At 35.7% G+C, this 23,355-nt stretch overlaps 1 protein-coding gene across 1 annotated transcript in view; it reads left to right on the forward strand.

Annotated features, from left to right (window-relative positions):
• Window positions 1–23,355, forward strand: part of SCAMP1 (secretory carrier membrane protein 1) — an 87,158-nt gene that overhangs the window by 24,413 nt on the left and 39,390 nt on the right. The window contains exons 2-6 of the mRNA XM_033110563.1: window positions 696–773; window positions 16,524–16,622; window positions 17,570–17,678; window positions 19,804–19,932; window positions 23,130–23,289. Of these exons, the coding sequence (XP_032966454.1) occupies window positions 696–773; window positions 16,524–16,622; window positions 17,570–17,678; window positions 19,804–19,932; window positions 23,130–23,289 (575 nt within the window). The remainder of the gene's footprint in view (window positions 1–695; window positions 774–16,523; window positions 16,623–17,569; window positions 17,679–19,803; window positions 19,933–23,129; window positions 23,290–23,355) is intronic.

The raw sequence follows: 23,355 nt of genomic DNA on the forward strand, positions 1-23,355 counted from the left end.
AGATGTTCATTATGTTTGTGTTTTACAATCAAAGAGATAGAATGAGTATCTAGGGTTTTGTGATTCAGTTATTTATATGAAGGCCTAATATTAACAAATTTGAGAAGTGGGGATAGTGTGGTAATGTGCTTGGGAAAGGGGAGACAGTCCAGGATCCTGTGGGAAAACAGACTGCAATCAGTGGACATACTGGAGTAGAATAAAACAAGTAAGAGTTACTTAATGTGGAATGCTCTAGTTGTTGCCTGTACATGACATTGATTTGTCGTGTACTTTAACCTGCAGTAAGGAAAACTGATTGAAAAACAAAAAAGGGGAACATGAACTCTTTGTGGAGTCCAAAGGAAAAGATGGTGGGTTTCCCCAAAATTTGTTAAGATGCTCTTGTGCAATCAGTTCCACAGCTATGAAGGCGGGGGGGGGGGGGTCTACTTTCTCTCCTTTCAGTCTTTATACAGCTGCTGATTTGCATCTAACCCAGTTTTCATTTGTTTTTCTTGAAGGGTACAAGGGCTGTGGATTTAAATTTCAGTTTTGTTGGAATGGGACTGAGTAAATCTGATAATCTTCTTTATTTTTCCTCTATTGGCTTTGTTGGGTGATCAAAAGTACAGATAAAGCAAATACTTTGTAAATATTAAAATTGTATCTTAAAGGATAAGTAATCGTTTTTTCTCCTTCGAATTTTATTCCAGGACCCATCAGTCACACAAGTGACAAGAAATGTTCCACCAGGACTTGATGAATATAATCCATTCTCCGATTCTAGAACAGTAAGACTTACTTGGACTACTTTTAATGTTAAAAGGGAAATTAAATAGGAATTGTGTATCAATTATGGTTTCTGTTTTAGTTGATTGGTTAAACTTATGTAAAACAAGCTATTAATATTTTATTTAGAATTTAGCAAGTTTTTGTTTTTTTAAACAGGAAGGAATATGAGTAGTAATTGAAAATTACCTTGAAAGTTTTAGTGAAATACTGCAAATTTTCTTTTATATTCTGCAAGTTAAATTGCCAATAATTCCTCTAATATATAAATCTTACTGCAGTACTTTAAATAGGAGAGGGAAATGTTGTTAGGTATGCATGTTGTCTTCAGGGTAATGCGGGATGATGTTTTCTTACAATGCGAGGAGACCTATGTATGGAACTGTACCGTGAATATTTGTGTGATTGTCATCTGAATTAGGTTATTCTGAATAGTACAAGCCTTCTGCTCTAGTAGAACCTCTGCAACTTGACCTGTCCTAGGAACATCTTCTTTCCTTCAAAATTTAGTCTTGATTTATAAAATATAGGAGTATGAGGAAAAAAATTTTAAAGGACAGGGTTTCTCTACCCTGAATGTGTATTAGAAGCACCAGCAGAGCTTTATTACACTATCCATTAGGATCCTAATCTCTATAGTTAGGGTACTTTTTTGTTTGTTTTGTTTTGTTTTAGCCTTTTGATGATTCTATTATGAATCAGTTTTGAGAATTATTGAGGTAGATTCTGTTGAGGATTCTCCCTCAAAATTTCTCTGGCAAATAATTTGGGTCCTGTGTTTGAGTCTTTAGCTTAAATATCATACCCATGAGGTCCCTAATTTTAAACATAGTTAGCTCTTGAAATGTCATCCTCTTAAATATATTCAAGTTCTTCAGTTGTATGCTTGGATGTACATATCAGTATAATAATCCTTACTTGATCACCTTTTCCTAATGTATGTTTTTCATGGCCTAGAAAATAGTTCAAGAAGATGTAGTTTTCGCTTGGAAATTTCTTCAAGATGTATTATATTAGCTTTTTATTTTTCAGAAAAGCTTTGTACAAAGTAAAAGCATTAAAATAAGAATGAACTTTTAAATTTCACTTTATTTTAAAGCCCTTATTTAATACCCTTTGCTATGTGTAGCAACTGCAACCCAGGCTGGGAATCATTAAAGTGTTTATTGAGCAAGTAAATTTCAGATTGAACCATGTGAAATGGCCAGTAAGTAGAACAGTTTTGACATGTTAAAATGGCAGTTTCATCTGGGGGGCAGAGATGGCAACAAGACTTTTTAAAGTTTGCTGGTAAAAAACAAAAAGTTTTCATATATTTTTTTAGAAGATTTTACTAGGAAGAAATATGTTTAACGTTTTGAGGGTAACAGCTTTAGCTTTTCCTTATCAGTAATAGTATTCTTTATCAAGTTGTCTACTTTGTGCCTTGTGCTTTACCTACATTATCTTATTGAATTCTTAAACCAACATTCAAAATGGATATTTTTAATTTTCATTTTACCGATAAAGAGTATGAGACAAAGGTCATCCAGCTTGTAAGTGGCAGAACTGGTTTACTACTCATCTGTTTTCTGTAAAACATTTGCCTTTTTCATTTGCTAGTGCTATCTTTAGAGATAGATGCCTAAAGAATAGAGGGTATAGTCCTGGTATATGAAAAATTTCTCACCTAATTGAGATTTTTAAAAAGTTACATAAATAAGATATATCCAGGAAAAATAAAATGTAAAAATGTAAATTATGGTCCTAAATGTTGAGACCTTACAGTCAAGGAAAAGTTTTCCGAAAGTAGTCTTAAGGAGGTAGCTAGGCAATAAATAATGACAAGTCACTTTACAATGAAACACTGATACAGTGTTAGAACCAGGCAAATGGTTATGAGAGTACTTAGCATTTTCCATGAAGTTTTCACATGATAAAAAGCACAGTTGAAATAATAAAAAAAAGTTAAAACTCTTGTAACACCTATGGTTTGAGAAATTTGCCCTTTTTTAAATGACTGTGACTTTTTTCCAAAAAATATTAGATGTGCTTGGATAATTGATTAAAGTGATATATTAGGACTTGGTCCAAATATTATTTTAGATGATTGGTGGTGTTCATATTTGTCTTAGAAAAATATTTGTGACAATGAAGTTTTTGGATTGTTGCATAAGGGTGTGATGAATTACTTGGGGTCAAGGACAAGATCCTTCATCAGAATAAGTGTATATAACCTTGCTAAGATATAGAAAGTTCCTGTCTTGTCCTTTTTCTCTTTCTTAAATTAGTTTTCCTTTTATATTTAGTTTTGTTTGAATGGATACTTCAGGGTATTTAAGGAAGGCAACAATTAAATATTTGAATAATCTTAATAATTTACATATTAATCACTCTATATTATAAATTCAGAGACAGAAATTGTCACTAGCCAACTTATAGTATAGACTAAGTCTGTTGCAGTATAATGGAAGGCTACTGAGCACTTGAAATGTGCGTCTGAATTGAGATGTGCTATTAAAATGAAGGGTAGGGGCCAGCCTGGTGGCTCAGGCGGTTAGAGCTCCATGCTCCTAACTCCGAAGGCTGCCGGTTCGATTCCCACATGGGCCAGTGGGCTCTCAACCACAAGGTTGCCAGTTCAACTCCTCGAGTCCCGCAAGGAATGGTGCGTTCTGCCCCCTGCAACTAAGATAGAACACAGCACCTTGAGCTGAACTGCCTCCCGGATGGCTCAGTTGGTTGGAGCGCGGGCTCTCAACCACAAGGTTGCCGGTTCGACTCCCGCAAGGGATGGTGGGCTGCGCCCCTTGCAACTAGCAGTGGCAACTGGACCTGGAGCTGAGCTGCGCCCTCCACAACTAAGATTGAAAGGACAACAACTTGACTTGGAAAAAAGGCCTGGAAGTACACACTGTTCCCCAGTAAAATCCTGTTCCCCTTCCCCAATAAATCTTTAAAAAAGTAAAAAATAAAAAAAAGAAATAAAATAAAATGAAGGGTAGTCTTGAGTTATGAAATAGTTTTTTTGTTTGAACTCAAAATGTGTGTGTTTTCCCACTGAAATTACGTCAAGCACGTAGGTAGGTGCCCTGGCCTCCCCCTAACATGTGGTGCATAAATTACTAGAATTAGTTCCTCTTGGAGGATTGTTCCGTATTTATGGAGCATGTTTCCCTGTTTCCCTTTTTAAAGTAGGTACAGTTGGAAATACCTAGTTTGATTTTCACTAGTTTCAGCTGCAGGTGATGGGATTCATGGTTTCGGACAGGATTTCTTCTGGTGGGTATTGAAGTATAGAGACAGAGATACCTGTGTGTGTGTGTGAAGTGTGGCACTGCCGATATAAATCCTTAGTGATATTTCTCAGGGCCTTAACTTACTGTCATAATTTTTGCTTCAGGGATCAGCTGCCTGGTTCCTTTTCTGTTCTGCTAGTTGTTGCCATATAAGATTTCTGTCATATATACAGGAGAACTATTTCAGTCATATGTGTAGTAAGGTCTGTACCTTCTGGCCGAAAGAAGAACCAAGTGAAGACAATTCCAAGTAATGGTTTGTCCATGGGTCATTTCTGACCATAAGGGACATAAATCAGTGATTTATGTAAGTAAGAACTGCTTCTAACTAAGATAATCAGGATATGAAGTAGACCGAGTCATGAGACATGGATTCTAATCTAGGCCCTGCCACTAATTAGTTGGTAACTTTAGACAAACCATCTAACCTATTTGGGCATTTTTAAAAAATGAGTAGCAGTAGAAGCAGAGAGGAAAATGTTGAGTGAAATAATTTCTACTATCAGTTTCTCTTTTGAAAATGGATAAAACTTTTAGCTCTAGGGATTGACTGGATATAATATTTAGTAGTTTACCTAGCTCTAATACTGTGAAAGTATTTTCTGTACTGTAAATACCTGTGTTTATATTTTCTCGCTGTGCATTTCTTTTTTTATCTTTTCCTTTCTCCTTTCCTTTTTACTGTCTTGTCTTTCTTGGAGCTCATTATCTTTCCTTTCTGGAATCAATTTTCTTAGTTTCTAGTCTCAATTAATGGTAACTATTGCCTCTGTCCTCTTAGTGTCATTGGCTAGAAATACCCAAGTCCTATTTGGCTCAAACAACTTCCTATTTTTACATCTAATCAGTTGCCACATCCTGTCACATACACTTGCAAGAGATATTACCTGTCCTTTTCATTCCTGCTAACCTGTTCTAATCCAGGTACTCTTTGAAATAATACACTGGCCTATTTATTTACCTTTTTTGCACTGTGACTAAAATTATTTTTCTAAAGCAGAGGTCAGATTAGGTCAGCTCTCCTTAGATATGTGGACATTGATTATGCATTGCCTACTGAGTAGTGTGATAATGTGGGACCCTCCATGATTTGACCTCAGACTTTTTACTTTAATTTTAATTTTTAAATAGACTTTATTTTTTAGAGCAGTTTTATGTTTACAGAAAAATTGACCAGAAAGTACGAGGTGTTATCAAAAACTACGGTGAATACTTAAAAAATTTTATTACAGTACAAGACACATTGCCTTTAATCCCCCTCAAAATCCTCCCCCTCTCTTTGAACACACTTATCCCATCATTGTTGCCACTTTCTGAAGCAATTCTGGAAGTCCTTTTTCGTGAGTGTCTTTAGTTGCACTGTCATGGCTGTCTCAATGTCCTGAATTGATTCAAAACGTTTACTTCATTTTGACTTTGGGGAAGAGCCAGAAGTCTCATGGTGTCAGATCCAGTGAATAAGGTAGATGAGGACACACCGTAATGTTTGTACCAGAAGCGATGTATGACACAGTGCGTTGTCATGATGGAGGGTGAAACCATTTGCCCATTTCATGTTAATGCATTGTTTGTGAACCATGATTTATGACACACTTTAAAACACACCTTCTCTCAACTGTAGCTCACACCCGACTGACTGCACCGAACAAGTTGAAACTAGTTACACACAGTTGCTAAGGTTCGATGTGCTGCTTCCCATATTGAAGATCCCAGCCTTTCTGTTGGATGGCACTTGGCAGCAGCATTTACTGTATTTTTTTTTAATCAAACCTCATACTTCCCCCTAGATTATCTTTTTAGTCTTATCCTCTAATGTGCTGTTTGCTCTAGCTGAAGTCATCTGCTGACTCAACACCCAACCCTGTTGAGACCATCTCTCCTAGGCCTTTCATCAGTCATTGAATGGAGTCAAGAGAGACTGTGTGCTCATAGTATCTGGCTTCCCTAGGTTATCCTCACCTCCTTCAGTAGGTCAGGATGAACCTCTCATACTAGATGTATTAATTTTCTATTGCTGTGTAACAAATTACTACAAACATAGTATCTTGAAAAAAACACATTATTTCACTATTTCTATGGATCAGGTGTCTGGGCACAGCTTAACTGGGTCATTTGCTTAGGGTTTGTTTCACAAGGCTGTGAGCAAGGTGTTATCTGGGCGGCATTCTCATCCAGAGGCTTGACTGGGGCAGAATCTGCTTCTAAGCGCATTCAGGTTGTTGACAGAATTAATATTCTTGTGATTGTATGACTTAAGGCCCGGGCTTTTTTGCTGGCTTTCAGCCAGGGACTCCCCTCAGGCCATAGATGCCATCCACAGTTCCTGGAGGCTGCATAGTTCCTTACCTTTGTCTAACATGGTCACTTGTTTCCTTTCTCTAACATGGTCACTTATTTCATCAAGTCTGCAGAATGTCTCTCGCTCTAGTCTGCTAAAATGAAGGCTTATATAATGTAACATAATCAAGGGAATGATATCCCCTCACACCATATTTTGTTGATTAGAAACATGTCACAGGCCTGCACTCGAGAGGGTATTCTGTGAGCACCAGGAGGGAGAGAACCATTGAAGTTCACCTTGGGGTCTGTACACCACACTGGAATAGGATGGCTCATTAGGATTAAGAATGTGTTACTCCGTATGTCTTCACACCCACTTAAAAGGGTCAAAGTGGAGCCCTCAGAACACCTATCTCTTCCTACCCTCACATGTGGCTGGTCTAAGTTTATCAGGACTGATCTCGTTACGCCCTTGATTTCTGTTTATGTCAGTATCTATAAGAAGCTTCAGAAACCAGGGTACTTCTAATCTCCTGGATTAATCCTCATGATGCTCTGCACATTCCTTATCCTGTGCCTTTCTCTTTCCTTAAAGGTGGGGTAGGTATCTTATTTGTTTCTTACTGCTGTTTCCAGACTTCCTTCCGCCTTCTCGTCTAAAAAATTCCCCACTTTGAATCTCATATCATCAGATTATATTTGGGTATCACCGCTCTTTGTGGCTGTGATCTCTGAATTCTTACCACTCATTTCTCTTTTTAAAAATTTCTTAATTTTAGTTCTTGGTTCTCTATTACTCTTTCTAACACTGCTCCTATTTTGAATTCCTGGTAGTGGTCTTCCCAACTTCATGCTTCTTAGTGATTTCTTCCATTGGTTTTTGCCTTCCGTTTTATCTCGTCAGTTACTCCCATTGTCATATCCTAGACTTATTACATAATAGTCACTTACTTAATTCTTCCAGAATCTTAATTTCATGTATCTTTTTAGTCATTGCTCTAGTTTCTCAATTTCAACACATCTTTAAACTCCACCAGGACCTCTAGTTTGTTGATCCTACTCTGCCACTGCCCTTTATCCACCTCTTGTCTCCTCCTCTCAGTTTAAATTCCACATTCAGTCATTGTAATCACTCTCTTGCATACACTCTCAATTCCCTTGGCTTCCCCTCTCCCTCTACCTTTCACATAATCCCTTGGCTAAAACCCAAGAGGTGGTTAAATACAACTGTTCTCTGCCTATACCGTGGGAGCTAAATGTAGCTGGAGAAGCCATGCTGAAGGGTTTCATTTTCAGCTCGTGAGCAGCTCTGAATTGTACTGAATATTCTAGTCATTTAATTATCCATTTTCTTTTTCCTCTCTTCTCATCTTTAAAACCTCTTCCCCATCCTCGTTCTCAGTTGATGACCTTTCTTATTTCACTGAGAAAATTAAAGCAGTCAGTAGAGAACATCTACACACTCCCACCACGACATCCACCTGTCTATCAGCATTTATATCCATATACTCTGTTTTCTTGCCTGTTAGTTGTATGAACTACCTGCGCTTGTATCTAAAGCCATTCCCTCTGGTTTTTCACTAGATTCTGTACCTTCTCACCTTAAGAACTTTACTAAATTGCTCCCTCGTACATCATTAGTTCTTTTTACCTACAGGATCAGTCGTATCGTAATAACATGTTTTCTCCCATCTTAGAAAAAAATAATCACAAAAATTTATTCATGTATTTTAACAGCTTTATTGAGATATAATTAATATACTATATACTCATTTAAGTGTACAGTTCAGTGTTTTTAGTGGTCATAGAGTTGCACAGTCATTACCAAATTCTAATTTTAGAATATTTTTGTTCCTCCCCGTTCCAAAAGAAATTCTGCACCCTTTAGCAGTCACTTCACATTCCATTTCCCCTCCCCCTCTAATCCTAGGTAACCATTTACTTTCTGTTGCTAGATTTGCCTATTTTGGAAATTTATAATAAGATCACCATATGATATGTGCTCTTTTGTGTCTGCTTTCTTTCACTCAACAGTGTTTTCAAGGGTCAACTATTTGTGGCATGTATCAGTACTTCATTTGTTTTTATTGATTTTTATATCATTTTATTTATCCATTCATCAGTTGATGGGCATTTAGGTTGTTTCCATTTTTTGGCTGCTGTGATCATTTGTGTACTATTTTTTTGTATGTGGATATATGTTCATTTCTCTGGGGTACATATCTAGCAGTGGAATTGCAGGTCATATGGTAACTGTGTTTAATATTTTGAGGCACTACTACCAGACTGTTTTCAAAAGCGACTGCACCATGTTACATTCCTGTTAGTGCAGGAGGTTTCCGGTTTCTCCACACCCTTGGCAGCGTTTGTTACAGCCTCATAGCCATCCTAGTGCCGTGTAGTGATAGCTCCTGTGCTTTTGATTTGCATTGCCCTAATGGATAACGATGTAGAACATGTTAAAATGTGCTTATTGTCCATTGGTGTGTCATCTTTGGAGAAATGTCCAGATCCTTTGACCATGTTTAAATTGGGTTGTCTTTTTAATATTGAATTGTTAAGAGTTTGTTGTATATACTGGATTCAGAATATATAATCTCTTACCAAGTATATGATTTGGAAATATTTTCTCCCGTTCTGTCTTTTCACTTTCTTGGTATTGTTCTGATGTCCGTAAGTTGTAAATTTTGACATAAAATTTGTCTGTTTTTTCTTTGGTTTCTTTGTTTTTGGTGTCATGTCTAAGAAACCATTGCCCAATTTAAGGCCATAAAGACTTCTGTTTTCTTCTAAGAGTTGTATAGTTTTAGTGCTTACACTTAGGCTTATGATCCATTTTGAGTGAATTTTCATGTATGGTATGAAATAGTGTCACACTTCATTCTTTTGCGTGTGGATATCCACTTGTTCCAGCACCATTTGTTGAAAAGACTATTCTTTTCCATTGCATTATCTTGGCATTCTTGTTGAAAATCAATTGATTATGTAATGTAAGGGTGTATTTTTGGACTCTGAATTCTATTGTGTTGATCTGTATGTCTCTCCTTAATGCTAGTGCTACACTGTCTTAATTACTGTAATTCTGTAATAAAGCTTGGTTAACTTCATTTCCCTTCCAGTCCAGTCCATTTCTGGAATCCCCTTCTCAGAAAAACCTTTTCTGCTCCCCATTGCTGCAGGCCTCTGAAGAGTTGTCTACTTGTTTGTTTCTTTTTTCTCAGTCCTTCGTTCTAAAAGATACTTCAATAAGGATTTTGCTCCCAACACTGTACCAGAATGCACTTGTCAAGGTAGCCAGTGACTGCCGCATAGCTAAATCTGATGGCAAATTTTCAGTCTTAACCTTACTTGATCTGTCATCTGTATTGACAGGTGATCGCTATCTCATTTTTAGAACACTTTCTTCATTTGTAAAGCACTTGAGTTTTTTCTTCTTGGTCTCCTTTGCTGATATCTCCCCAGTCCCTTTACCCCCAGTATTGGAGTTAGGCTTTGCTTCTCTTCTTTATGCTCACTCAGATGGTGATTTCATTCCGTTTTATAGCTTTAAATACCACGTACGTGCTGATGACTCCCAAATTCACATCTCCAGCACAGACCTCCACCAGACTGATATATTCAGGTGCCTACTAGACATGTCTACCTGGCTGTCTTGGGAATTGCAAGTTCAACGTGTCAAAAACTGAACTGAGTCCCCTGCTCCTAAACCTGCTCATTTGCAATCTTTGTTACCTCTGTCCTACTGGTTGCTTCGGTCAAAACCTTGGTGGTGTTTTACCATTTTCTCATATCTCACATCATTTTGTCAGGAAATCCCATTGGCTCTCCCTTCAAAATACTTCCAGAACTGACCTGTTAACTCCACGCCACCACTGGGCTTGAGCTGTGATCATTCCTTGCCCGGATTACTGCAGTGGTGGTTTCCTAATTACTCTCCCTCCTTCCACCTTTTTCAGTCTGTTTTCAGCTCGGCAGTCAGAGTGATCTCTTGAAAAACAGTCAAGCATTTCAGTCTCCTGCTTAGAACTCTTTACTAACTTTTAATTTTCTTCAGAGTAAAACCAAGTCCTTAAAATAGCCTGGAATCTGGTCCCTAACACCTCTGTGTTCTTTATCTCCTTATATTGTTTCCCTCATGTATTCCTATCCAGCGTACTGGTCTTTCTCATATAAGACAGACATTCTCCTGACTCTGCATTGGCTCTTCCCTCTGCCTAAGGTGGTGTCCCGCCCCCACACCCAGATATCTGCAAGACTGCTTCACTTCCATAAAGTCTTTGTTGAAATATTGGCTTCCCTAACCACCTTTGTAAAATGTCCCCACTCCACCTTTACTCACAACCTCTTTACCCTGTTCTTGCTGTTCCATAAAAATTTTTGCTTTCTAAGATACTCAGTGTATTTATTTCTTACATGTATTGTTTATCTTCCATTGTTAGAATGTAAGCTCCATGAAGGTAGAGGTGTTTACCTGTTTTGTTGATTAATGTATCCCTAGTGTCTAGAACTGTCTGTGGTACATTGTAGTTGATCAATAAATGGTTGATGAGTGTATGAGTAAATAACTTATGCTCAAGCTTCTGTTCCGTTATGTGTCTTTCTCTGCTTGGAAACACCCATCCGTGTATGTGCCTTCTCTTCTCCTGTGCACTGCCTCCCCCAATTACTCTAATCTTTAAAAGCCTTGTTTACAAATAGTTATCTATTCTGATAATATTACTTCTGTCTGTCCTGATTCTGACATCAGCATGTATAACTATCGCCACCCTTAATGACAAGGGAATCTGTGCTAAGCACAGCCACAGTTAGTTCTTGTCTGCTCCGTCAGAGACTGATAGGGAAAGCTGCGGAAAGTTTTAGGTTTCTTTTGGCAGTCCCTCCATTAGTTGAAAGGATAAGAGAATGGTTTAGGAAAGCTGTAAACTTGGGTATCTTAGAGGGGTGCTCTCAAATTTCAAGGTGTCTAAGAGTCACCCTGGGGAGCTTACTACAAACGTGAGCTTGTTCAAAATGCAAATCCCTTCTCCTCCACCCCTGAGTTTTTGAATCAGTGTGTCCACAGTGGGGCCTGAGTCTGCATTTTTAATAAGTGCTTAGGGGTTTCTGATGCAGGCGATCTACTAATACAGTAAGAAACATTGCTTTAGACTCTTGAGTATATTAGTTCACAGATGGAAGAGAAAAGGCAGGAAAAAACAAAGAGACATTTTCTTGAATAGGTTTAGAATATGGAAGAAAACCAGGAAGGAGAACATATATTTGTTTATGCACGAGAAAGACAACTCATGCACATCCCATGCCTTGAAGGGATCTTGAATATTCAATCATTTATTTAATAATGAAACACCTTTGGAATTTCCAGTGCAAAGAGTTCTCTATATTATAGAACAGTTCATCCACTATTGTATTGCCATGATTGTTATAATGTTCTTAATTCTATTGAGCTAAAATATGTGTGTTCCTATGATTTTTATTTATTGGTCCTAGTTGAGATCTTCAAAGCCACACAGAACAGGCAAACATAGTAAGGTAATTCGTGTTATAATATAAAAGAATTAGAAACAACCTAAGTGTCCATCGATGGATGAATCGATAAAGAAAATGTGTGTGTGTGTATACTCATGCACACACAATGGAATATTATTCAGCAATAAAAAGAAGGAAATCTTGCCATTCGTGACAATATGGATGGAGTTGGAGTGCGTTATGCTAAGTAATATAAGTCAGACAAAGACAAATACCTTATGATCTCACTTATATGTGGAATCTTAAAAAGCAAACAAACCAACAAAAAAATCAAGCTCACCGGTAGAGAACAGATTGGTGGTTGCCAATGGCAGGGAGTGGGGGATGGGTGAAATGGGTGACAGGGGTCAAAAGGTACAAACTTCCAGTTATAAAACAAGTAAGTCATGCGGATGTAATGTATAGCATGGTACCTGCAGTTAATAATAACAACGTACTGCATATTTGAAAGATGCTAAGAGAGTAGATCTTAAAAGTTCTCATCACAAGAAAAAAAATTTTGTAACTATGTATATGTGGGGACGGATGTTAACTAGACTTACCGTGGTGATCATTTTGCGATATATACAAATATATACAAATTATGTGGTATACTTAAAACTAACATATAATATTATGTCAATTATACTTCAATAAAAAATTAATGAAAGAAATTATAACCCTTTCACAGAGATATTTTAAAATATAGTCTATTACTAACTTGTGAACTTACATCCACCCACATGAGCAGGATATACAATCTGCTGCTAGACTTTTGTTTTTTATTCTACCCCAAGGTTGCTTTCCTACCCTGTTTCCCCAGAAATAAGACCTAGCCAGACAATCAGCTCTAATGCAACTTTTGGAGCAAAAAATGTAAGACCCGATTTTATTTTACTATAATATAAGACCGGTCTTACGTTAATTTTTGCTCCAAAAGACGCATTGGAGCTGATGATCTGGCTGGGTCTTATTTTCGGGGAAACACGGTACTGTTCTCCTGGCTTGTCTCAATGTTTTTTTCTGTCACCATCTCTGCACCTTCTGCCTTTCTGAGAACTGAAGGTTTTCCCGGGGTCTGCCAGCACAGACACAGTTTCAGGGTCGTCCAGAGGAGAAGAGCTTATCTTACTCTGGTATATCAGTTGTACTAGAGCGTCCTCTTGTTTTCTACCAATAGGTTGACATTCCTTTTATATCTGGAGTTTTGATGTGTGTAAAAATGAAGATGATATACTCAGAAGTGTCCAGCGAGGCAGAAAGATATTCCTTCTTGTATCTCAAATTTTCCTTCTGGTATCATTTTTCCTATTCCTAAAATAGAAACTCCTTTAGTAATGATCTACTGGTGGTAACTCTTTCAGTATTGATCATTATTTATCACCTTCGTTCGCAAAAGGTAATCTCACTGGATTTTGAAGTCTGCATTGACAATTACTTTCTCTCATCAGCTTGGTATATTCTTGCGCTTGGTATATACTTGCGCTTCCATTGTTGCTGTTGAGAAGTTAGTTCTCAGTCTTATTGAGATTCCTTGGTATAGTCTTGCGCTTGGTATATTCTTGGTATATTCTTGGTATATTCTTGCGCTTGGTATATACTTGCGCTTCCATGTTGCTGTTGAGAAGTTAGTTTTCAGTCTTATTGAGATTCCTTTTTTCTCTTGCTGTTTTTAAGATCAATTGTTCTTAGGGTTAGCACTTTCATTATGACATATCTTGGTGTTATTTTATTTTTTAAAAATTTGGTTCGGGTTTTGGAGTTTTGAACCAGAGAATTAGTGTCCTCACATTCTGTTTAAATATTGAGTCTCCCTCAATCTCTCTATTCTCTTTCTCCGGAATGCTTAGTTTTAGACCTTCTCTCTCTAATGTCATCTTTCTTAACCTCTCATATTTTCCTTTCTTTTCTTTTTTTTTCATTGCTGCCACACTGCAGTTTCTTCAGACCGACTTCTATTTTTCTAATTACCTCTTCCTCTCTGTGAGTCTGCTGTTTGACTTGTCTATTAAATTTGTCATTTCAGTTATTAGTTTTCATTTCCAGAAGTTCCATTTGTATCATTTTAAGATAATGTTTGGTCAGTTCTGATAGTCTTTTGTTCTGAGTCATAATTTTATTACCCTCTTTTATTTCTTTATTAAACATACCTATTTTATGTTTTGTATCTGATAATTACAGTATCACTTGTCTTATTTTGTAGTTTGTATGTCTAGGGGCCCATGCTCTTACTGGCTTGTTTCCTTCTGTGTTTAAATTATGAGCCAAAGTTTCTTGGAACTTGATTTGTGAAAATTCTTTGAAGCCTGGTTTTAAGTGTGTTCCTCTTTCTTTTGCCGCATTCCTGAACTCACTACCAACCTGGGATCTGTTGAAATGAAAATTTGAGCTCAGATTATTTTGTCTATATGGGTAATGTGAAGTCTGCAAGTTCGGTAGGTTTATGAGTAGGAATTCTCAGGGAAGATTTCTATTGTGTTTTTTTTTCCCCTTCTTTATCCAGAGTCAAGGGCAAGACAAGCAAGTGTTCCTGCTGTTTCTTTCTGTGAAGCTGTTTTTTTTCCTTACCCACTGAGAATTGTGCTTTTTAGGGAGACCTGGCTTTATGGAGGAATCGCAGATTGATTTTACCTCGCCTCGGCTCCCAAGCTTTGTCTCCAGTTTATTAAGCTCCAGTGATGTTGTGACTGGCACGGCACTAAGGTTCTTGGTTTTGGGATTTATAATTTTTTCTACTCTGGCATCCCAGGATTTCTTGTCATCTTAGTTATGTATTTAAAATACTATTTAAGTAAAATTAGATCTGCATTTTTAGGTAATATGTATGGGGGCCAGGGGTCCTCTACAGATCTGTGGTCTGCTGTGTTGCCTGAAATGGAAGTCTTCAGTGGATTGTTTTCTTTTTACTCATATGTACCGATGTGACAAGTTGGAAAAGAATTAGGGGCTATCATCAGAATAGGTCTTTAATAAATATGACAAGAGCTGTACTTGACTTGAAGTGGTTAATCAGGTATGTGGTGACTGAAGAAAATACTGGGCTCTGGAGCTGAACAGGGATCTAGCTGACATCTACCACTTTGAAGAAGTTATCAGTGGAATAGCTGTCACGTGCAGCTCATGCTTTTAGAGATTTGTCCTTCTCTAACACTTCATCAATGCTACAATGCAAGCACTGTGACCTCAAATATATCCAATTACTGGTTCTAATCCAGCCTTTGTCTTTACCTACTCATTTATTATAGTTAATACTTCATTTGTCACTTGAACCGGTAAAGAATTTATGGTAAGGTTTTAACCATGTGAATTCTTGGATAATTTATTTTGTGCTTTTCCTGAAATGTGCTGCCAAACTAACTTTGTTAGGTATTTTATTAGGCCATTGTTTTGTTGTCCCTGCATATTTAACCAAGAGAGTGAGACTTTAGGAACATGCTTTTCTAGTTGGAGAACAGGACTGATTAGCTTCATTGTTTCTGCCTATCAACACCAGGGTGCCAAAAAAATGTAAACACGTGACCTGTAATCATCTTTTGTTATCGGTATATATTATTACAATTTTAATACAGTTTTTTCCTCTCTTAAACTGTGTATACATTTTTTTGGCACCCTCTGTGTGTTGGGGTGGAGCAGAATTTACAATTCTTTGGGTTACAAAAGATTATAGTGGAGATAAAAAATACAAGAAAACAGTTTTGATCTCACTATTTAGAAATAATAACTTAACATTTTGATGTTTTAATTATGTTTTTTAAATAAAAAACTGATTATATGTATGTATAGTTTTGTTTTATAACTTGCTTTTATCACTTAATGGTACAAGCTTTCTCTATTGCATTAAATATTTTTCAGAACTTTTAAATAGCTACGTGATATATTCTGTGAATGTATCATAATTTATCTAAACTTTTCCTACTGTTGGACAATCGGATTATTTCTAACTTTTGCTTTTATAAATAATGCTAAGTGAGCATTCTTAGCATACAAACATTTGTGCATACCCTGGATTATTTCCTTTTCATATTTTTAAAGACTAGCTATTTATGGATCGTAGGGTATAAATACTTCTGTGGCTCTTACACATAATACCAAATTGTATTACAGGATTATTATGTGAACTAGGTTATGCTCCCACTATCAGTGTGTGACAATATCCATTTTACCACATCTTTTCTAAAATGTGGTGGTAATTTTATGGTAATAATGATTTTAAAATAATCAGATGAAATTTGCATTTTTGATTTCTAATAAGGTTGATGGTTTTTGATGTTTATTTTCCATTTGCGTTTCTTTTGTAAGTTGCCTGTTAAGAGTTTTTTAAATGCATTTTTTCCCATAACATGTTTATTTCATATTGATTTGTACATATGAAATATATTAACTAATTGACTCTTGTATGTATTGCTTATTATTTATATTTTGCCTTTTGATCTTGCTCATAAGACACTTTATATTATCAAAGTGTAGTGTTTGAGGTAGCACCCAGGTTGAAGAGGAGAGAAATGAATGAGTTTGAGAAAATGGAGATGGAGAGCTGATAAGGTCTTTGCCACTCTTGACTGTGAGAAGGTAGGGGAGGAGGAGAGGCAGTTCCTGGTATTTTGCTTTGTATTGGAATTACGCCTTTTGAAAGAAGTTAAAAGGTGGATCTCTATGTTATATAATTTGCTTTTTTCTTAATCTTCCTAGCCTCCACCAGGCAATGTGAAAATGCCTAATGTACCCAGTACACAACCAGCAATAATGAAACCAACAGAGGAACATCCAGCGTATACACAGATTGCAAAGGTTAGTTCATGTTACATGTGTAAAATCATATTGGAAATTACAATATCATTAATAATCACTATCATTTCATAGCAAAGTAATTCTTCATATGTTGCATTCCTTATTGCGTAATTTTTAACTTACTTTTGAGTCTGGATTAGCTACCTTGTCAGCTCTATAATACTTCTGATTTCTCTATCAACTTATAACATTTGCTTTATTCCATTTTTAGCAGTTAATTGATTTTATATGTTATCTTGGTGTACAATTTGTAGAGTGAAATTTGTATTGCCTTTGGTGTTACTTTTTAATGCATGATACCATTACAGTAACAATGACAGAATAATAAATATGACTGGAAGAGAGTTACAATGGCTAAGCAAGGGACAGTGGTAGGAAGTAGAAGGTGGCCAACATATGAGAGAAAAGGAGATAAATAGGATGCTTGGTATCACATAAAGGCAGATGGAGTTATAAACCAGAATTTCTTAACCAGATCCTTCTTTCACCTCATTATTTTATAAAATATAAGATGTGACACATTATTGCACTGGGAACCTTATGTACCATTTAACCCAATTCATAAGAGCCTGTTCAGCTGTCCCTTTCTCCATTTGCTAGTTTTCTTCAACTCTTCCCTTTGTCTCTGTTTTTCACTCACTTAGACACAGAGAACACCTTAATTTCGTTTTCCCAATTACCTTAGGATTCTAACCACTCTTAGAATTTTCTCCTGTTCTAATGTGCCCAGCATGCCCACTGAGGGTTTTTTAAAAAACCAAAAGACCAAAATGGGGCAAGTATCTCCATAATAGTTTCTGAAACTAATTTATAGTGACTTCCTACATTTTGGAAGAACTTTTGAATTAGGTTTCTAACATAATAGAGGGAGAAAGAAATAGCGTATCAATGATATTATATTTTATACTGATGACAACTTAGTCACTTATTGATTATTTTTTGTTTAGGAACATGCCTTGGCTCAAGCTGAACTGCTTAAACGCCAGGAAGAACTAGAAAGAAAGGCAGCTGAATTAGATCGGCGAGAACGAGAAATGCAAAACCTCAGTCAACATGGTAGTATCCAAAGAAGTTTGAAATAAAAACCACTTTTAAACACTTTGAATTATTCCTGCAGTAGCTCTAGGTCATTTGGTTTGCAGATGAAACCCTGCCCTGTTTTCCTGTAATAGCTAGGAGATCAGACACCTTTCCTACTTGATATTGTATAGCTCTTTGATGTTGGTTGATTTGCATAGTCTTTTGATAGATTAGAATAGTGTTAACATTATCACACAGAAAGTGATTGCGAACATGATAATTTTGGTTTATTTTAAGGCCAGGAGCCTTTGATTCTGCACTTGGCTGTCTTTGGGTCTAATGAAGCTTTATGAGTACATGGGAGTATGCCCTACATTTGACTCTTCTGGTTTCTTCAGCCTAGTTTCAAATTATCTGCCCGTCTTCACAAGTGTATCCTATCTGTCAAGTCATGTTTACAAAAAATATGTCTGTGGTGACTCTAAGAAGCCTAGGGTATTTCGATGATGACAGAGAAAGAAATAAATGCTGAATTGATTATTTGTTATGAAATCCATTCAGGCTGTGACTACCAAAGGTCACTTCAAGGGCGTATTTTAGGGAAAGCTAGCAGTATCTGGGTAAGAAGGGATGAGAGAGCTAGACAGGTCATCGTTAGTATGTCTGGGATGATGATGGAATGACTAGTCTAGGACAATGCTAACAAATGATCTGTTTGTTCCTTATCTTAGAATGTGTAAGTCTAGGGCCTCCTGAAGATACATTTATTCTGGACCATTTTCTTATATGCAACATCAGCGACAGCATCTCTAAAAGGAGAAACTAAACGTTTAATTGAAATCAGTGTTTCTGAAATACATGCAACTAAAATCTGCCCTATTTTCTTAGCACTGACTAATACAAGTTATCTCTATGAGAGATATTTTAGTAAAGATTGTAATGAAGAGTGGGAAATTTAGTTAGATTTGCAGTATGTTATACATTTAATCCTCGATACAATTCTGTGTAGTTGTTATTCTCATTGTTTAGATGTAGAAACAAAGTCTTCAGGAGGTTAAGTAAGTTGCCCAAGACCTCCTAGACAATAAGGGGCTGGACACTTCTGGTTTCAGAGCCTTGTTCTTTACTGCTGTGCTCTGCTGCTTCTCAAATACTCCTGTGAGACTTGAATGGGAAATGTATGAACCATATGAAATTTGAAAAGGGTGACAAACAGTGGAGACATGTTGGGGAGAATCAGAAATAGGTCATGCTTTTTTTCCACTATGAAAATGCTCCTAGTCTATAAAATGTATGTAAAACCTAATTTTTAAAAGTTGTGGGATTATAATATCTAAATGAGAAAATGGCCTTTAGGTGCTTTTTTTACCCTCTGTTTTTAATGTTTGACTTCCTTAATTTTAGTTTTTTTTATTTCTTCCATCACTTCTCAAGCCCTGTTTTTAACCTAATTTCTTTATATAGACACATTATTTTTTTCCCCCACTCACAGTTCGAATTTGTTTTTCCTCTAGGTTTTTGACAGTGCTTTAATTCCTTAGCTTCTTTTCATGACTGTTTCAGGTTTTCTCATATTTTTATGGTTTTCATATATGTGCCCTTTTGGGTATTATTTTTTTGCGATTTTGAGATTTTCAAATTTGATACTTTGGTGTTGGTTAATCTTGTGTTCATGGAGTTAAAGTAGAAAACTCGAAAGATTCAGAAGCTGGGTCTTTGCTCTCCACGTGGGTTAGTAATCAGATTTAAGTTGCTGAGGAGGAAATTGTAGAGATTTGAAAACTGCATGGCCTTCATGTGAGACCCAGATTCTTGGGACTTTGAAATAAATTTGTTTTTAGGGCAGAGTACTGAGTTTGTCCTGTGCTCTTTTTTTTCTTCTTGTTTCAACTGTACATAAATGGTTCCTGCTAATATTATATGATATGACACTGGAAAATTATTTTCCCGTCTAATGTTTTCTAAAGTGATTTTGGGAAAAATTTTAAAAGATACAAAGCTTGGCTTTCAAAGTTCTCTAGGAATGTAGAGAGACAGTGATATATTTGTAAAATATCTATTAAAGGATAAATAATGTGCTTTATTATGAAACAAAACAAAACAAAAAAGAATAGCACGTTTGTTCTAGTGTAAATAACTTTTTTGTTTTTTTAATTTACAGGCAGAAAAAATAATTGGCCACCCCTTCCTGGCAGTTTTCCTGTGGGACCTTGTTTCTATCAGGATTTTTCTGTAGATATTCCTGTAGAATTCCAAAAAACAGTAAAAATTATGTACTACTTATGGATGTGTAAGTATAGAGTAAATTATATATTTGTTACACAAGAGTTTATATTTTATTGTCAAAATCCACCTTTTATTGGAATTCATGTATTAAGGATAGTATTGTTCACTGGTCTTTTCCTATTGATCTTTTAATTTTCATAGTACTTCAAAATTGTACTATATATAACAACCTTAAGTTCTCAGCTGAGGAAAACCTATATAATGAGAACTGGCATTCTTTTGAGGAAAAGACTTCTCTGTCATATGGGTAGAATTTTACAACAAATCTTTTTCCTTGGAAAATCTTATCTAGGCAATATTTGCTCTGAAAATAATTATGCATACTATTTTATGCAAATAAAAGTCATTCTATTAAAGCATTATGACTATTTTTTTAAAGGCATAAAGTATTGTAATAATATAATAATTTTTCTTATAGCTTTGAGCACAATTTACACTTCATTTTCAAGTGAGGATGAATACTTTTATTATTGAAAGTACCTAGTATAGGATGTTTTATTGAATAGGACATTAGAACATATGTTTTAGGCTGTGTTGCTCACATTGCTTTGAGTATAATTACAACTCATGGAATACTAAAATAAAATGTCAAGCTGTTTACAGTTTGCTATATGTACACAGAAGTCGCACTTATGCTGTTTTGTTTTTATTCCAAAACAGTAGTCCTAGGCCCATTTAATATCACCATGTCAGTAGGAGGTAGCTGTCACAACTGCCCATCTGCATAAGCTCTCGGTTAATGGATAGTTTGTAGGGTGATTTATTGATGGAGGAAACTGTGTGTTTTTACTGTGTAATTATAGGGGCCTCTTTTTGCCCTCTAAATATATGAGATAATTTTCCTTAAAATCTTCTAGGAGCATTCTTCATATATGTGTGAAAAGCATTTTCTTAGGATAGAACATTTTTACTCTTATTTTTAGTTTCTTTTTGAGATTTTGTTGTTGATCTAATATCTTTTGCTGAATCCCCACGGTCAGTAGTATTATATATTTTTAATATTAAAGGTTTTGATTCCATGTATGTGCTTGCTAACAAACTCATATTTAATCAATATAATCATATATATGCATATATGTAATAATTATATTTTAATGGGTAGAAATTGGTGTAACATTTTACGTATAAGTTCTTTGACTTAGTGAAAAACCTGTTTCACTAAGGTTCACTGGGGAAATGAGGGGGGAAGAAAATTCAGTAAAGAATTAGTAAATAGAAATTGAATGGGGAAAATGATTAATTTTAACTGAATGATTAACTGCTTTACCAATGCCGATTGTTTTAAAATACGTCTGTTTTGTTTCAGAAATGTATAACTTTCTGAGATTGTTAGAAATAATATAGTTGGCTATAGTTTTTCCTAATCCTGTTCATTTGGCAGATCTATTAACTCCATTCAAAGAGGGCTCAAGATTCCAGTGAAGGTTCTGATTTGAAGAAGCATTTCCTGGAACAAATACTTCTTCAAAAATGACTTCTCTGAAGGTTGAAATTTGAGTTAGAATGTTCTGAACATTTAAATCTTTTTCAGGCAGTTAGATGCCATTTAATGTTACAGAGTAATAATTTTCTATCTCATAATCTTTTGAATTCTGTTTTTAAGCCCTGAACAGAATTACTTTTATTTTGAGGCAAAAGATTTTGAGTAAGTTTTAGTAAACTAGCTTTCATGAGAGTTAGAAGTCCTAATGGGAGTAAAGTACCGTGTTTTTCTGAAAATAAGAGCTGATCAATCAGCTCTAAGGCGTCTTTTGGAGCAAAAATTAATACAGTAAAATAAGACCAGGTCTTATATTAATTTGTGCTCCAAAAGACGCCTTAGAGCTGATTGTCCAGCTAGGTCTTATTTTCGGGGAATCACGGTAATTAGTAGGAGTCATTCTTATATAACACATTGGAACCGAATTTTAAAAGTGTAAGAGCTTCTGCTGAAAAATTGAAACACACCGAGGTTGATTAGCTCAACATTATTGTATCACTATAACCTAGGTGTTTTCCTCTGGAGTTTTTTCTCCTACTCTAGAGTTTGTGTATTTATCTAGTTGTTTGGTGAGAGCAAGTTAGATAAGGCATCCTAGAATGTGTGTTTTTGTCCTGTTTCAGTAATTATTAATTTTATTTGATTAATAATTTAAAGATATTTTAAAGTTTTGTTTTTAATGTATGTTGAGATTTTTTATTTAGATTCACTAGGTTTTCCATTTATTTTTAATTCAAGTAGTAGTTGTTAGTACATTTTTATTGCATTGATAATTTACATTGAAAATTATTAACTCCTGAAAGAATTTATTTCCTATAATAAATTCAGCCTGTGAATAAATATTTCAAAGTCCTTTTTAAAAATTATTAATTATTTATAATGGATAAATGTGGTTCTTTAGGATCATAGTATAGTTAGACGGTACTCAGATGTTATTGTTTTTGGTCCGTCAGGGAAAGTAATTATTAACAACATATTGAAGAGTTTGCCAAAATCTATTTGTGCTAACTAAAGAAAGGTCTGCCAAAGGAGCTGAAATGCATCATAGTGTACTTTATTTATTTTTTATTTTTTTAAAATAAGTTTAATTCTCTACCAAAATGCTGTTTTTATCCAAGAACTTTAGAAAATGGACAACTCGATGAAGTTGAATTAATAATCTTCATAGATTGACTACATAGTCACTGGAAATTTCTACGTATTAATATTTTTAGTCCAATGATTCTAATTAATTTTATTGCTTAAAAATGTTATAATGAGATTGCACAGGACACTTCTCAAGTTTTCTCTTCTGTGTGTAGTCGGCTCTGACAGAAGCCTACAAACCACTCTGTAAAAACAGCTCTGAGTGAAGGATCTTTTTCCTTCCAAGTCCTGGTTATTTTCTTGGCAGGCACTACTTTTCTTCTTGGGCCTCGGATCAAGGGACAAATCACATGTTTCCTTCTTAGGGAAGAAGACCTTACGGTAATGCTTCTCTGGTTTAGCTCTGTAATTGCCTATTAGGAGAGGGCCAAAAGAATTTTTGCCAGTGTGTGTATTAGGACTCCTTTTCCTGTGATTACTGTTTTCAACTCAAATGTGTAAGAAACAGCCGTGTTTTGAAAAATGGGTAGAATACATTGTTCTTAGGAAGTATTTTTTCATTTATAACTTTAGTTGAATGAACTCATAAATTGAATGTAAACATTTGTTTTCTATTTTGTTTTCTGATTCCACAGTCCACGCTGTAACACTGTTTCTAAATATCTTCGGATGCTTGGCTTGGTTTTGTGTTGATTCTGCACGAGGGGTTGATTTTGGACTGAGTATCCTGTGGTTCTTGCTTTTTACTCCTTGTTCGTTTGTCTGTTGGTACAGACCACTTTATGGAGCTTTCAGGTAAAATGTACATTAAAATGTGTTCTTTAAAACGGTGAAGTCAGTCATTCATGGTACATAATCCTT

The sequence above is a fragment of the Rhinolophus ferrumequinum genome, chromosome 7, assembly GCF_004115265.2.
Source record: "Rhinolophus ferrumequinum isolate MPI-CBG mRhiFer1 chromosome 7, mRhiFer1_v1.p, whole genome shotgun sequence".
In the NCBI taxonomy this organism is placed as follows: Eukaryota; Metazoa; Chordata; class Mammalia; order Chiroptera; family Rhinolophidae; genus Rhinolophus; species Rhinolophus ferrumequinum.